This window comes from Sinocyclocheilus grahami, unplaced genomic scaffold, assembly GCF_001515645.1.
Source record: "Sinocyclocheilus grahami isolate Dianchi unplaced genomic scaffold, SAMN03320097.WGS_v1.1 scaffold282.1, whole genome shotgun sequence".
NCBI lineage: Eukaryota > Metazoa > Chordata > Actinopteri > Cypriniformes > Cyprinidae > Sinocyclocheilus > Sinocyclocheilus grahami.
In genome coordinates, this window is record NW_015505461.1 from 132,078 (window position 1) to 143,325 (window position 11,248).

At 38.3% G+C, this 11,248-nt stretch overlaps 1 protein-coding gene across 1 annotated transcript in view; it reads right to left on the reverse strand.

Annotated features, from left to right (window-relative positions):
- The window catches only part of LOC107600353 (piezo-type mechanosensitive ion channel component 1-like), a 139,389-nt gene that overhangs the window by 18,605 nt on the left and 109,536 nt on the right, over nt 1-11,248 (reverse strand). The window contains exons 29-40 of the mRNA XM_016292229.1: nt 10,046-10,123; nt 9,070-9,170; nt 8,855-8,966; nt 8,644-8,724; nt 8,161-8,345; nt 7,970-8,085; nt 6,705-6,869; nt 6,078-6,363; nt 4,345-4,533; nt 4,160-4,252; nt 1,914-2,086; nt 1,697-1,819 (exon numbers count right to left, since the gene is read on the reverse strand). Of these exons, the coding sequence (XP_016147715.1) occupies nt 1,697-1,819; nt 1,914-2,086; nt 4,160-4,252; nt 4,345-4,533; nt 6,078-6,363; nt 6,705-6,869; nt 7,970-8,085; nt 8,161-8,345; nt 8,644-8,724; nt 8,855-8,966; nt 9,070-9,170; nt 10,046-10,123 (1,702 nt within the window). The remainder of the gene's footprint in view (nt 1-1,696; nt 1,820-1,913; nt 2,087-4,159; nt 4,253-4,344; nt 4,534-6,077; nt 6,364-6,704; nt 6,870-7,969; nt 8,086-8,160; nt 8,346-8,643; nt 8,725-8,854; nt 8,967-9,069; nt 9,171-10,045; nt 10,124-11,248) is intronic.

An 11,248-nucleotide genomic window follows, 5' to 3' on the forward strand; every position in this document is an offset into this window, starting at 1 on the left:
CGGGATGGTGTCCATGAGCAGTGCTTGTTGTGGCTGCATGGTGTTTTCAGTGTCCTTGTCGGATGTGTTAACCACATGATGACTCGGAAGCTGATATTAAGTCCTGTCGTCACCCATACTCTGTCCAGGTGTGTGTGTGCCATTCAGGTTGAGTAAGATTCACTAGATTCATGGGACTCACCGGCTGTATGCTGAGGGGGTCCGTGACGACGGTCTGCTGAGTGTTCTGCCTGTTTTGGAAGTCCAGCAAGTAACTTTGTTTCAAGAACCGCAATGTAGAAGTTTGCAGCAGTTCATGCAGCAAGTAGATTCAACAGGAGCATTATCTTTCTCTTCTGTTTGAATGTGGGCAGCTGTGTTTTCCCTTCTCCGGAATGTAAGCTGCTGGCAGTGGGAGGCAAAGTATTCTTTTTCGTGGTATTATTCCAGTTCCAAAGAGTTTTTAGTTTTAGTGTTTGTGCTAAAAATGGCTCATTGTCAGGAGCTATCTGAGTAACAGAGAGCAAAAGGTGAAGTGGGGTCCCTGTGTGTGCAACTCTTATCCAATTCCAGCTGGTGTTCCCCGGGGGGACTTTTGTCTCCTCTACTTTTTGTCATCTGTATAAACAGCTTGGATTTACATCTGCACCCTTCTATAATTCCTGTGAAATATGCTGATGATCTCACAATCACTGAGCTTCTACCTGGCCTAACTCAGAAGGCCTTGGACTCAGTGGCAGAGTGGGGACAGGAATTCTCATTTGCAATTTGTCATGGGATGCACATCAAGTATATGATTTCAAAGTCACAGCCAAGAATTTATTATCATAGTGTTGCAAAGAGAGCGGGTCTCCCATGCAATGTTTAATGCAAATATACTTTCATACGGCCAGTTGTTGAGTATGCAAGCCCAGTATGGGGTGAACTGCTTAAAGGTCTCTGTGATGAGTTGAGAGGGTACAAAAACATTGTTGTCAGATAATAGGTATCCCAACTTCTCTCCCTTCATTAAGTGAAAGGCGTGATGAGGCTACCATACGTACCTTCACTAACATACTTAAGGACAATTTGTCGCCTTTGCACAGCTTTTTGACTGTAGCTCACTTCGTGAATAAGTAGCTTTCTTTTATTCCCTGTGCTTTTGAATTGTTTTATAAATGACCTATTTGTGATGTTTTGAATGTTATTTGACACATTTTAGGTTGTGTTTCTATAGAAAAAGTAACTTTTTTTATGCTGCAATAACCTGCCTTGTCAACTTTTAAAATAAAACTAATGTTTTTTTTTTCTTTCTAGCTGATGAATGATAAAAATATTGACAGCCAATCAGAACCCAGAATCCACTTGACTTAAAAGAGCTTGAGCATTTAATGCAACAGACCTTCAGGGTGTGCTTATAATAAAAAGAATAGTCCATTAGTAAGGAATACAGTTATCGGGTTACACTTTAGTTTAGGGACCAGTTCTCACTAGTTGCTTATTAACATGCATATTACTAGCACATTGGCTGTTTATTAATAATTATAAAGCACATATTAATGCCTTATTCAGCATGACCATATTTTAGATCCCTAGATATTTTAGGTTGTTAGTGATGAGAGTGAGAGTGTCTACCATGACTTGTGCACCGCACAAATTTTACCTGTGTGAAAAAATTACTATGAGAAGTGCATCTAGGAGGATTGAAATTTTTTCCCCATGTAGTCACAAAACTTACACTGGATCCTTCCGGCTGCCCAAAAGCAGCGATGCCAGGTCCACTCTGACTGGGTTCTTCGGTGACAAACTGATGGAGTGCCTGTCAAAAGTATGTTCCACTGTCCCACCTTTCCCCAGGTCCCTTTCAGACACAAACACATAATGAGCATGAGGTCCTGTACTCTCAACAGAAACAAGTTTAATTCAAAACCACTGTCTTTCTCCATCAAACTGACCTTTGGAAGTTCCAATCCAGACGGAGGGTCATGTCACCTGTGCTGCCAAGCAGCTCCTTTATTAGCTCCTGTCTGCTCGGTGGGCTGATCCGCCACACTGACCCTGAGCTGCCCTCAATGTTGGCTGTGACAATATCTTCATAGCTGTACATGGTAATAAACTGCATAGCCACCTGTGGACACATTTTAATATTTGACATTAATGGACAAGCTGACTGTTATATCTAGAAAAAGTTACAATGAAGTACAAATGTTGTCATATCCTTTTTCCCTCAACAAAAACCCAGCAGGATATTTCTATTGGCTTTTGGATTATTGCAGAAAATAAGCTCTGTGACCAACAAAAGTTTATGATTCTTACAAAATTTGTTCATCATGATAATGAAAGTGAAGTGAAAGTGGCGTATGGTGTCCCATACTCAGAATTTGTGCTCTGCATTTCACCCATCCAAGTGCACACACACACAGCAGTAAGTAATGCACACACACCTGGAGCAGTGGGCAGCCATTTTTGCTGCGGTGCCCAGGGAGCAGTGGGGTTCGGTGCCTTGCTCAAGGGCACCTCAGTCTTGGTACTGAAGGTGGAAGAGAACGTTGTTCATTCACTCCCCCCCACTTACCCCTTTTCCACCAAAGCAGTTTGAGTGCTGGTTCGGAGTCAGAGCCTATTTCAAATCGGTTCTTTGTCGACACCCAAAGCACCAGCTCCAAACCAGGAAAAGTGGTTCGTAAGTAGCACCAAAACACTGTCTAGAAGTAAGAACCGCTTGCGTCAGGGGCTGGGAGTGGGGTTTCCATGACCAACAAGATGAACAGAAACTTTTGACCGCCATTTTTTAATTAGCAGCTAAACACGAACAACTTCTGAAAGAGTTTCCCTAAAAGTCTGAGTTAGAATAGTTTGCAAGAGTGTGATTTTAAACACTATGAAGCTGTATGTTCATCATGATAATGAAAGTGAAGTGAAAGTGGCGTATGGTGTCCCATACTCAGAATTTGTGCTCTGCATTTCACCCATCCAAGTGCACACACACACAGCAGTAAGTAATGCACACACACCTGGAGCAGTGGGCAGCCATTTTTGCTGCGGTGCCCAGGGAGCAGTGGGGTTCGGTGCCTTGCTCAAGGGCACCTCAGTCTTGGTACTGAAGGTGGAAGAGAACGTTGTTCATTCACTCCCCCCCACTTACCCCTTTTCCACCAAAGCAGTTTGAGTGCTGGTTCGGAGTCAGAGCCTATTTCAAATCGGTTCTTTGTCGACACCCAAAGCACCAGCTCCAAACCAGGAAAAGTGGTTCGTAAGTAGCACCAAAACACTGTCTAGAAGTAAGAACCGCTTGCGTCAGGGGCTGGGAGTGGGGTTTCCATGACCAACAAGATGAACAGAAACTTTTGACCGCCATTTTTGAATTAGCAGCTAAACACGAACAACTTCTGAAAGAGTTTCCCTAAAAGTCTGAGTTAGAATAGTTTGCAAGAGTGTGATTTTAAACACTATGAAGCTGTAAAAGCAGACTTGGGAGTGTGGGCAGCCATTTTTGCTGCGGTGCCCAGGGAGCAGTGGGGTTCGGTGCCTTGCTCAAGGGCACCTCAGTCTTGGTACTGAAGGTGGAAGAGAACGTTGTTCATTCACTCCCCCCCACTTACCCCTTTTCCACCAAAGCAGTTTGAGTGCTGGTTCGGAGTCAGAGCCTATTTCAAATCGGTTCTTTGTCGACACCCAAAGCACCAGCTCCAAACCAGGAAAAGTGGTTCGTAAGTAGCACCAAAACACTGTCTAGAAGTAAGAACCGCTTGCGTCAGGGGCTGGGAGTGGGGTTTCCATGACCAACAAGATGAACAGAAACTTTTGACCGCCATTTTTTAATTAGCAGCTAAACACGAACAACTTCTGAAAGAGTTTCCCTAAAAGTCTGAGTTAGAATAGTTTGCAAGAGTGTGATTTTAAACACTATGAAGCTGTAAAAGCAGACTTGGGAGCGTGAGAGTTTTCCTTTTTGACATGGTGTTTAATGCCGTGACAACCTCTGTCATCCCATTTAACAACCGGCTTTATAAATGAACTGTTTAATTTCAGAAATGTTGTGTATGTTTCATTTGCTGTCATTAAACTGTATTGTGCACATAATATAATTGTATAACATAATTTCAGACACCCTGTTGTTATGAGTATCACTGGGCAACAGCTATTATTGAGTGTGATATCAATGTGAGAATAAGAGATATTACTGTTGATGTCCACTTACAGCATTTTTTCGAAACAGATTGGAAAGATGATTGTAGTCCTGCTCAGTGAAAGGCTGGATGGACTGCTGCTGCACACTCATTGTGAATAAAGGCTGCAGGAAGACACATGAATCAAATCTCAAATGTAAACTCCCGAATGATCAAAGTATTAAACACTCATAGAAATATTACAATTGTATTTTACCTCATAACCGCCAAGCTTGACTGTGACAGTGACATCAACAGGATGGTTAACCACACCCACTACAGATTTAACTAGTGAAATGAAGAGTAGTGGGAACCAAATTATGCAAATGAGGAAAAGAATGATAATGCCGCCCATTCCATACTTGACTATCTTCTTTTTCTTTTGCCCTTTTGGTTGGGGATATTTCTGCAGAGAGAAAGTTTAAGCCCTAAAGTAAGATTATGTACACATCAGAATCAAATGATGAATATGTGACAATTTCCATGAATAAGGTACAAAACCTAGAAGTCGAAAATAGTGATCAACCTCAGGTAATCAAATAACATATTATATAAGCCATGAGATCATGAGATTTGCCATTTTTGCAACCCTTTTAACAAAATGTGGGACATGTCTGAATATGGTTTAAAACACTGTGAAATTATTTAAAAAAAGGGGAGGATACAAATAGTTAATGGTAGATTAACTTTATTTCAAATAATAGTTTATTAAACATCTATTTAGTCAGTAGTAATGGGATATCAACTTGACCAAAATAGTCCACTAGGTTAACCTCAGTCCCACTAGCTGGTGGTCCGAATGGTCACCAGCACCAGCATGAGCCAGCTAGTTTTTAAACCTAACCTCCCGAAGCATGATTTGACAATAGAACAGAAATAAAGATTTCATGAAAAAAAATTAACTTTTTAAAGGTAGTTAAAATAGTGTTTTACATATACTGTATAAAATAAACTAAAAAAGCATTATCATGAACACAATATAATGATAATGTAATGAGCATTATATTAACAGATTAACATTATATTATCATTCTCCACTAAAAGACTTTCAGAATGATGTATGATTTGTTAGAATCGGATGAAAAATTACTGAGTTACACCTGTTTTATGTCCATAGAGTCAGTAAAGTCAGTTTTGAGAAAAAACGAGTTAAAGTTTTCTGAAGGTTCCAAAGAAAAATCAGAGAGCAAAGTTGCATCTTTTCCTCCACTTCTTTTCTTGATAATTACTATAATTAATAATCACAATATAGCTATTTTTTTATTTTATCTTCGTTATTATAAATAAGAAAATATGCAAAAAAACAGCAGAACAAATATAAGAAAGAAACAAATAATGCATTACCTTTTTCATTTTACATCTAAACAAAAGCATTCAAGTAAGAAAAACGAATAATCAAATGTAAAAATCCCTTTAGTGTGTTCATTACAAATAAATTATTAAAACGACAAAAGCAGTTTAATCACGAACAGCAAGTTGATTCCCTATTTTCTTTTATTGTTAGATTAACATTAATGAGACGGCCTACAGTATATATTAAGACCTACTGTAATGCACAGATCTAATATAATGTTACACATCAGATGCTTTCCTCCAACAGTTCCCCGAACGTTCATTTAAGACATACCAGATTATGTTTGCGTGAATACTTAAATACTGTAATTCTGTGTATATTTATCGGGATTGCGTGCTTCAAATAACAGCATGAGAAAAGTTACTCCTCTCAGAAAACATAAAAATAAAAGTAATTAAACATCTAAAATTATTATCTGGAGCTTTGAGATCGCTAGACGAAGGCTTAATTAACTAATTTTTGTGAAAACCTCAAAAACGACTAAAATCGACATTTTTCACTTTTTTGCCTGTAGCTCAAAATTATCCTGTGCGCATTCCGGCTCATTTTGCCAGAACGGGTCTCACATCTGAATCAAATCACAAAGTCAATTTTACAAAGGTATTTTCCATTCCATTGCCCACCTCTGTATAGATGATAGCCGTCATCCAGAACCTCTTGGAAGGTCGTGGCACAGACAGCATTGCCCAAAGAAAGACGAGAATTGGCAGCACCAGTGAGATGACAGAGGCTGTCACCAGGTTATTGAGCACGATAATGAAATAACAGACCAGCTCTGAGTGGGCCGCCAGAACATTATAGAGCGCAAAGAGCAGCTTCAGCAGTCGGTTCTGGGACGAGTAGAACTCACGACTCTGTATCAACTCCTCAACACTGAACGGCCTGGAACAGAGAATACAGAGACAATAACTAAACTGCAGAAACATATAGGGTGCCAAAATTGCATTTTACATAAAAATGAAGCCTATTTAATAACAATAAACATTTTCTCCATTAATGTAAAGCAAAAAGGTTTTATTTTATTAAAAAGTTTTATTCACATAATGTGAAATGGGAAAAATAAGTGCTGTACAACTTAAAGAAGCAAAGTAGGAAGACACAGTCCTAAACAGATTTTCCTAAAAATATTATTTCTAACTCCAGACATGTTTTCTTGAGTTTCACCCTTTAATAATGGCAGGTGATCATACAGTCATGTCATACAAAGCATTTGAAAGCAGCACCTCTCTGAAATCAGTTCACTTGCAGTTCTGGAGCGTCGAGGGCGGTGGGTGTGTTGGCTGTAAAAAGGTTCTGTATCAAGCTCTAATGTGAGTTCAGAGGACAGAGTTGTGCTGCTGAAGTCACGGGACTTTGGAAAACCACCCAGTGTCTCCAACTCAACCACACTGCAAAACAAATGGGACATCTGCTCGTAACTGACAGAAACTGAGTCATCCCACACTGAAATAACATTGGTCTAAAACCCTTCCCCACAAAGCTGTATATTAAACATCAAGTACTGTGTATTCTAATTAGCTGTGATTGTCCCGTTGCACAGAATGTTTGGTTCCAGCAAATTGCTTGTCATGTCTGGTTAGAACACGGCATAAAAAAAAAAATAATAATTAAAAAAAAAAAATTCTACTAAATCTAACATCCAAAAAGAAATGGTTTATGACACAGCATTGGAAAAAGACTGAGACCACTTTGAAAATCTGGGATTCAAAACCTAATTTAAAATTGGAAATAAACAAAGTTTTGTGATTTTGCAAAGTTTAAAACAGATAAGTTATGATAAGTAAGACAAGTTACTTAAGATAAGTTAACATCATTTTAATATGCTGATTTTGTGCTAAATTATTATCTATTATTATTGGTGCACAATTATTAATTGTGGTTCTTTATTTTCAATGATAAAATCCGTTTTTGCTGCTTAATATTTTTGTGGAAACTGTGATACATTTTCAGGATTCTTTGATTATTTTTTAATCTTACATGCACCAAACCTTTGATTAAATATTAAGCAGCAAAAACTGTTTTCAACATTGATATTGTTTCTTGAGCACCAAATCAGCATTTTAATAGGATCATGATGCACTGAATTCTGAAAATAGTCTGCTGAAAAATCAGCTTTGCTATCAAAGGAATAAATTACATTTTAAAATATATTGAAATAGAAAACAGTTATTTTAAATTGTAATAATACTTCACAATATTACTGTTTTTACTGTATTTTTGATAATAATAAATCATTTTAGCTCTTGTGAGCACAAGAGACTTTAAAATTGTGGGAAAAGCTCCTGGAATATTACCAGATCGCAAATCAGTTAAGTAAACTGGTGATAGTGACCATTTAAAGTCGTTGTACAAAAGGTCATTTGTATATTACAGATGAGCAAATGCTCTAAAAATGACATTATGCAGATGAAAATGTACACTTTTGACAAATTCCTGGCTATGTACACCATCCATGTAGGAAACTGGTTGCTGGGCAGATCAGACTTACTTGACATTACTGTTGAAGCGAACATTGTCTGTGTCAGTTTCATCGAGACATGTCTCAACAGTGAGATTCTCACTGTCCTGTGATATCTGATCATCCATGGGCTCTCTGGAGGGTCTCTGTAGATGGCACAAAATCCATGAGAACAATGCCAACGACGCATTGGATAATGTTTGAGTGAGTAAGTTACCCACCTGGCTGATGTTGTGAATGAAGAGGTAGCGCTCCTCAGAGAGGACCATGGAAGTGTCTACATACTGCTTGGTGAGCAAGTTAAGCCACATAGTGAATCCGTCCACCATGGCCAAGAAAAGCACCCACAGGAACTTCAGTATGTCCAGAATCCTCTGCACTATATCACGGCCAGTGGCTTGAGATGCTGTAAAATCAGAATGATGCACTGGGATGTCATGTGAAATTCAAGCCTGTGCCCTGTTTTTCAGATGCTTACAGTTAGGTGGTAATAAATCTCCATATTTAAAAGGGGCTAGAGTTATTTTCAAATGGCTGTGCCATTAACCTTGATGTGTTATTATTTAGGTAGCTAGCTATACACTATATATTTTCATAATTTAACTAACTATAATTAACTTGCTCAGCAAAACTCTCCTCAAACTGTTGCTCTGCCATCAGAGCTAAAAGAGAAAACTGACCAGAAGACGACAGTTTGCGCTTACCTGCATCATCTCCTTCCTCTTGCATCTCCTCCACTTCTTTGGAGTTCCCATCAAAAACTGCTTCACCCTCCTCAGCATCATCTGCTAACCACCGAGAGAAATAGACAACTCAATATTCATTTGTAATATGATGAAGTCTGCAGCTGATTGCTTTGTTTCTCTGTCTATGTTTGTACTGCATGTTTCATATGCATATAGGTCAATGTTTAACCTGTAGCCTGAGAGGTTTGTTGTTTCTTTGCTTCCGCTCTCTGCTCTCTCTGCCTCTGCTGATGGTCTTTCAGGGCTTCTTTTGCGCTGGTGACCCAAGCCTGGTATGCCAGCTGTGGAAAACAGTTTATACACTCAAACTTTACACACTTGTCCCTATAAAAACTGCCTTACCAAATATAGAACAGAGAACAAACTCAATACAAAGCGTGTCACCTGAAAGGCAGTCTGTTGACGAGGCTTCTGTTCCTCCTGAAAGGATTCATCTTCCTCTCCGCTGTCAGACTCAAACATGTAGTATTCCCCAGAATTCAACACTAAAACAAAAACATCATACTCGTGCTTAAACTCAGCTCTAGCAGCACTGGAGCACAAAACCAGTCTTAAGTCGCTGGGGTATATTTGTAGCAATAGCCAAAAAAACATTGTCTGGGTCAAAATTATAGATTTTTCTTTTATGCCAAAAATCATTAGGATATTAAGTAAAGATAATGTTCCATAAAGATATTTCTGTAAATATATTAAAACTTAATTTTTGATTAGTAATATGCATTGCTAAGGACTTCACTTGGACAACTTTAAAGGCGATTTTCTCAATATTTAGATTTTTTTTGCACCCTCAGATTCCCAATTTTCAAATAGTTGTATCTCGGCCAAATATTGCCCTATCCTAACAAACCAGACATCAATGGAAATTGGTATTTATTCAGCTTTCAGATGATGTATAAATCTCAATTTTGAAAAATTGACCCTTATGACTGGTTTTGTGGCCCAGGGTCGCATATGTCCAAACCCCTCTGATGCATGGTGTCCTCTACAGTGGACCAGGGTCATTAGAGTTAACTAAACCTATAAAAACTAATTTTGTGACTTCAAATAAAATAAACAATATTTCTAATTTTCTTTAGATTGATGATGTATAAAATAAAAACAAAAAAATTAAATATAATTAAAAATATATATTTATAACTAATAAAAAGGACAAAAACTCTACTAAATTACTCAAACTTTAAAATTAAAAAATTATACAATAGTTACTAAAAGATACTAAAAGTACAATGGAGTGTACAGAACTTTATTATATCTAAACTAAAAGACTGCCATCTTCATATGATAAGAAATGATTTGTAGACTTTGACAGGGCTAAGCTTGATATTCAGTAAGACAGTATAGCAGCTGATTGTGAGCATACCAGTTGCATGGTCCATCCAAGGATACTGCCAATCTTTGGACTTCGAGAACTGTCTCTCCTTCTTCTGTTCCTTGGAGTCTGTGAGGTGAAATATGCAAGTAATATTATGACTGATGCACACTCACAAGTAGCTCTGCACAGAATTTTCACTCACAGAAATCCTGAAAAAAAAATTTGAACACAATCATTCACAACATCCCCTTCCTTGAGCATATTTATTTTAAAAAAGTCATTATTTTCTCACAGTGTCCTAAACATCCCCTTCCTCTTGTTTGTTTATTAAAAGAATACACCAAATAAATAAAAAAGTTATAATTTTCTCAGTCTCATGTCATTCCATTCATTTAAAATTTACTATCCCAACTTCCAGAGCTCTAGAACTTAATTCACGTTAATTCATGCATGCAATATCAAATGACACTGAAAGCGATGCACTAAGTTTGAATATTGCGAAGTGTAAATGAGATTTGAGAGTGATGGTGGAAGAAAAGAATGTCATATAGATCTGATGAGTAATCAAAAAAAATTCTTGAATAGTGATAGAATGTTCATATGTGGGTCAACCAGCATTTTAAATATTCTTGCTAATTTGATAATGCTTTCAGCTACCTACAAGAGTATAATACTCTGTTTAATGCACTTTACCGTATTAAAATACATTCCATAGAATTCCAGATTTTTCCCCACAATCGGAACCACAACAATTAAAGGGGTCATATGATGCTGCTAAAAAGAACCTTATTTTGTGTATTTGGTGTAATGAAATGTGTTTATGCGGTTTAAGGTTAAAAAAACACATTATTTTTCACATACTGTACATTATTGTTTCTCCTCTATGCCCCGCCTTTCTGAAACACGTTGATTTTTACAAAGCTCATCGGTCCCATAAAATGTGCTGCACACATCTGAATATTTGGGTTAAACTGTTCTGGGACAGTGTTGTAAATACAACTTAACCACTGATTTCTAGTCGTGTCCTCTTTTGGAAGGCCAAACAAAGTAGTTTCGCTTTCACAACGAAAAAGCTTCACACACCGCAGCCTTGAGTGAGTGGAGGCCGGAGGCCTAGAGTATGTGGAGGCCGGCTTGAGTGAGCAGAGGCGGACGGGCTTGGGAACGGCGCGGCCGGCAGATTCGACGAAGGAGCGTCCGGCGGGCTTGCGGCAACCACATGTGACGACCCCGGGCTGGACTCCGCTTTGT